Below are 5,000 nucleotides of genomic sequence, written 5' to 3' on the forward strand. Positions count from 1 at the left end.
GTTCTTATCTAAAAGATTCTGTTTAGATCCTAGAGCTTCAGATCTGATTGAACTTGAACTTGCCTTTTTATTTAATCACCTAAAGGGAACACAACCACACTCATCTGAATAAACAAACAAACAAAAAAATCCCCAAAAACCCAAAGCCAAGGGCCTTGGAGCTATGAGTCTAAGATGGGATGTGAGGCAGGCCTTCCATTGAGAAAACCTCATGGGATTTGAAGATCAGAATTTAGAAGATAATAAACCTGGCAGGTGTTACCCTGAGGGAACCTGGTGGGGAGCAGGAGGACACCTAACACTAGGACCTGCCCCTTGTTGAGGAATCGGGTGTAATTCACAGGGAAATGTTGACGGGGCCCCTGTGCTACCCACAGCAACACAGCCACACCACTGTGCTTTATTTCTGTGAGGGTGGTCATGCTCTGGAAGGAACGAGGCCCAGGTGTCTTTTCTATCTTTTATGTTCCAGTTGTCTCTGGCTGTCTTAATTCTCTGAGTGTCCCTTCTCTTCTTTCTAACCTTTCACACCTTCCAGATGTCTCTGCCACCACAGATCTCTTCTGAGGTTGCCCGTGGCCGCCAGGCACAGGTCCTCCTCCCTGAGGAGTCTGAGGTGGGCCTGCCAAGAGGCTCCATGCCCAGCTCCTGCCGCCTGGTGCCCTTGGGTGCAGCAAACGGCTCTGGGGGCAGCGACTGCATGGCTGCAGGCTTGCTCCTTGCCTCCCGCTCCTTTTTTGATGGCTTGGGTTTGCAGCAGCTTAATATCCATGATCAGTTTGTGTCACCTTCTGTAGCCATAAACGTAACAACTGATACTTTATTGATTCTTCTGGAGCAAATGTCATCCCAGAACCTATTTCTTTTTCTCAGTGGGTATCTTGAGCCGCTGTATTCTCCTACCCTAGAATTTTTAATTATGTATTGTGAGGCAGCTTCTCTTATGAGGATCTGCCTATTTTTCCCCTGTATGTATCAATGTTCACCCAGGCCATTCTCTGTATCCTTGGGACTGGGTGCTTCCATGCCTATCTGGGTGTGCTGTGCTTGTGTTGCATGAAGTAGTGGGAATGTGGGTCCTTTGTCATACAGAGTGGGGCTCATCATGTCTCCATCTAGCTGTGAAGCGATAGCAGCCTCCAGGCTTGGGGGTCTGTGCACATAGCCTGGCCGCATGCTTCACTCAGATTCCCCAAGTCTAACCTTTGGGTCTGAGTCTCTGAAACCTCTGCCCTTTTCCAAGGCCTTATGTGGAGGAGCCACGGCACGTAAAGGTGCAGAAGGGCTCAGAGCCCCTGGGCATCTCCATCGTGAGTGGAGAGAAGGGTGGTATCTACGTCTCCAAGGTGACTGCGGGGAGCATCGCGCACCAAGCCGGCCTTGAATATGGGGATCAGTTGCTGGAGGTGAGGGAGCTGCCTTTTCGTATGTTGTCCATGGAGAACCCACCTTCTTCCTTTTGCCCCACCTCCTTTCCCCCTGAGGAAATGCAGTGCTCCTAGGTTCCCTGGACCACCTCCATGCCCACAGCCCCAGCCCTGGCCACTGAGCCCACCCTGCCCTCGGTGTTCCCCTAGTTCAATGGCATAAACCTGCGGAGTGCCACGGAGCAGCAGGCCCGGCTCATCATTGGGCAGCAGTGTGACACCATCACCATCCTGGCCCAGTACAACCCCCACATGCACCAGCTTAGCAGCCACTCCCGGTCCAGGTGAGCCCCGCATCTCCTAGGGCCCTGCCAGTGGGCTGGGGGAGGATCTGGTGCACTCATTGTGGAGGGAGAGTTGGGTTGCCAGCTGTAAATCTTGGGAGTTCCGCTGTTGGTGAAGGGAGAGTTGGCTAGCCCTGGGTTTTCCTCTTGAAATGGGGTATGGAAACATGGCTGAGGTCCCCCTGCCCAGCAGGGGCCTGTAGTACCCAGGAGCTGGGGGTAGATTCTCACTCAGAGCAGTTGGCTGTCCATGAGCGGATGCTGGTAACTGCCCATATCTGTGCTGTGGGTCACAGGCCAGGCAAGAGAAGATGGAGACTTGCCCTGCAGTGCCAAACCACACGGCTCAGTGGGGGAGATGGTGCACAGGCAAGAGAAGGGACAGTGAATTTGTGTGTCCCCCAGGCCACACTCCTTTGGAGATCCCTGGTTGGGAGGAGAGGACAGGCAGATTCTGTGGGATGGATGACAGGGTCCTAACTCCCAATATGTCTGTTCTTCTCAGGGCTCAGAACTATGTGACCCTGTCCCTGTTTGCAGTCTAGACCCAGTTGCCACAGGAGAGAGGGTAGCTCTGGGTGGCTTTATGCTACTACTTATTCCTGCTGTTCTCTGTCCCCAGTTCCCACCTGGACCCTGCTGGCACCCACTCCACTTTCCAGGGCAGTGGGGCCACCACCCCAGAGCAACCCTCTGCCATCGACCCACTGACGAAGCAGGATGAGGGCCCTGGCACCCCTCTGGCCAAGCAGAGCACCCCCAGCTCCAGGTCAGCAAATGCCTTCCCTGTGTCCATCTCAGCCAGTTAGGCTAAGCATGTTCTCCAAGGGGGTATGGGTTCTGGCATCACCCTGTGCTGCAGATCGCATACCATTCCTTTCTTTCTCCTCCGCCCTTCTCTCTTTTCCTTTGTTTTTCTTCTGTTCTTTCATTGACTTGTTCTTATTTATTTTTTTTATTTTTTTGCAGTTTTTGGCTGGGGCTGGGTTTGAACCCACCACTTCCAGTATATGGGCCCAGTACCCTACTCCTTTGAGCCACAGGCACTGCCCTGAGTTATGCTTCTTATCTCTTCTCCTTTTCTCCTTCACTGGCTTTCTGATTCTGTCTTCAAACACAGATCCACAGTTGGCTCCCAGCCAGGCCCTAGGCCCTGGCTGTCTGTAGTGGTGCTGCCCCAAGGTGGCAGACCAGGGCTGGGTGTGTGCAGCACCGTCAAGGTGCCGTGGGGGCTGTGCCATGGGAGCAGCAGGGAGCCACTGCTAAGTGTAAATTTAATTCAGGATGGGCAGTAGCTGGGTGGACAAGAAGGGAAGTCCAGGACAAGGAAGCAGCATTTGTGTAGACAGGGGGTGGGAGCTACACAGCATCTACCTGGCCTGTGCAGGCTGGGCCCTGGGGTGATGCCATCCTTTTGTGGTTCTGGAGGAGCTGTATCTCCAGCACTGTGGGGCCACGACCAAGCCCCAGGTGGTACCATGCTCAGCAAGGCCAGCTCTGCATTCTGTGTGTGAGAATGAGTTATGGAATTTACCTGCAGGAGAGTTCTAATCACAGGCCAGCTTCTCCGTGACTTCCCTTTTGTCAGTCTCCTTGGCTGTCCCATTTCCTTCCCTCAGCGTGCCCACCAGCTTTTGTTCAGCTCCCCTCACTTGATGGTCAGTTCTTCTTGGCCAGAGGCCACCTCTTAAGGAGTTAGTGGCCCATGTCAGGGAGATGTCCTGTAAGGTGTGAGGTTGACGAGCCCAGGAGTTAAGGGTGTTGATTTCAAGTCCTTCTCTAGCTGCCTCTGGAGCTGGGGCCATGATTTCATCCCCACTGCACCTCAACACCCTGCTGCAATTTCATCCCCTTCTGTGCCTCAACACTGTTCTATGTGCCAAGCCAATAGACCTAGAGCCCTTCATGAGGCCACCTCTCAGCGCCTTAGGGTCCTGAAACCTCAGGCAGCAAGCAGGACACAGTTAGGCATCAGCCACTACTGTCTTTTCACGCCTTGTCCCTCCTTGTGCACGAGTGAGGAACTTCATGTTCATCCTAATAGGACTGTGGGAGACGCCAACAAGAAGTCCCTGGAGCCTCGCATTGTCTTCATCAAGAAGTCTCAGCTGGAGCTTGGGGTGCACTTGTGTGGTGGGAACCTGCACGGGGTATTTGTGGCCGAGGTGGAGGATGACAGTCCTGCCAAAGGTCCCGATGGCCTCATGCCTGGGGACCTCATCCTTGAGGTAAATCCTGGGCTGCTGAGCAGGCCAGGCCCCTGCCTTCTGCCCATTGGGCTTACTGCTATCCCAGGTGGCACAGGAAATAAGAGCACAGCTGCTCACCTGGTGACTCCATTGGGGTTGATTTTTAATCCTTGTACACCCAGAATGCTGCCCGAGTCCTCTGGGGCTCCCTCGGAAGCTAGGCAGGCCACCAAAGGAAGCACTTGGGCGGGGGCCTGGTGACAAGAGAGATTATCTCCTGCCACATGGGGGAGATGGTCTGTAGGTAGCATAAACAAAAGAAAAGTCCATATTGTGAATGTCCCTTCCTTCCTGGGCACCTTTTCCTGGGATGAGCTGTTGAGGGCAGAGTAATCTCTCCACAAGAGGACCTGGTAGCCAGGAAGTGTGTGTGGGACGCAGCCCTTTCTGTAAAAGGGAGGCAGGCAGATGGTCATTTGATGAGGAGTATTGAATCTCTGCCTTATCACCATAACTGGCCCCTCATGGGTGCCCAGGCCACCCCCTGGCTTCCACTTTCTGACCCTGGTGCCTCCACCCTGCAGTATGGCAGTCTGGATGTGCGGAACAAGACAGCGGAGGAGGTCTACGTGGAGATGCTAAAGCCCAAGGACAGCATCCGCCTGAAGGTGCAGTACCGCCCTGAGGAGTTCACCAAGATCAAGGGCCTGCCTGGTGACAGCTTCTACATCAGGTACCAGCAGCTGTGGATGTTGGGTTGAGGGGGTGGAACTTTCAGGGAGACTCTTCCTGGTGAACAGCCGGCTGTTTCTGCTTCTCCAAGTCTGGGGCCCTCCAGTCTGCATGCTCGTGGCAAGGTGCTTGTGACATAGAGCAACTTTTGAGGGCTTAAAAGACTAGATGATTCCCCTTTTAGGACTTAGGGCCTGGAGATTTTTGAGGCTGGAGAACCCCATTTCCCTGTGTTCTTCTCTTGGTCTCTCTGACCCAGATGTGCAGATCCCACTGCAGTGTGTGTACTCGTGTGCATCTGCAATGCCCTTCAGTACTGTCCAAATGCTGTGTGGGGGCAGCATCAGGCATTTTCTAGGAGGGACTCA

At 53.8% G+C, this 5,000-nt stretch overlaps 1 protein-coding gene across 1 annotated transcript in view; it reads left to right on the forward strand.

Annotated features, from left to right (window-relative positions):
• DLG5 (discs large MAGUK scaffold protein 5) overlaps positions 1-5,000 on the forward strand; it is a 150,445-nt gene that overhangs the window by 115,671 nt on the left and 29,774 nt on the right. Inside the window, exons 21-25 of the mRNA XM_003783744.3 lie at positions 1,244-1,406; positions 1,578-1,711; positions 2,334-2,480; positions 3,756-3,939; positions 4,485-4,633. Coding sequence (XP_003783792.2) covers positions 1,244-1,406; positions 1,578-1,711; positions 2,334-2,480; positions 3,756-3,939; positions 4,485-4,633 — 777 coding nt within the window. The remainder of the gene's footprint in view (positions 1-1,243; positions 1,407-1,577; positions 1,712-2,333; positions 2,481-3,755; positions 3,940-4,484; positions 4,634-5,000) is intronic.

The sequence above is a fragment of the Otolemur garnettii genome, unplaced genomic scaffold, assembly GCF_000181295.1.
Source record: "Otolemur garnettii isolate 467f Iridium unplaced genomic scaffold, OtoGar3 scaffold00008, whole genome shotgun sequence".
Classification (NCBI taxonomy): Eukaryota; Metazoa; Chordata; class Mammalia; order Primates; family Galagidae; genus Otolemur; species Otolemur garnettii.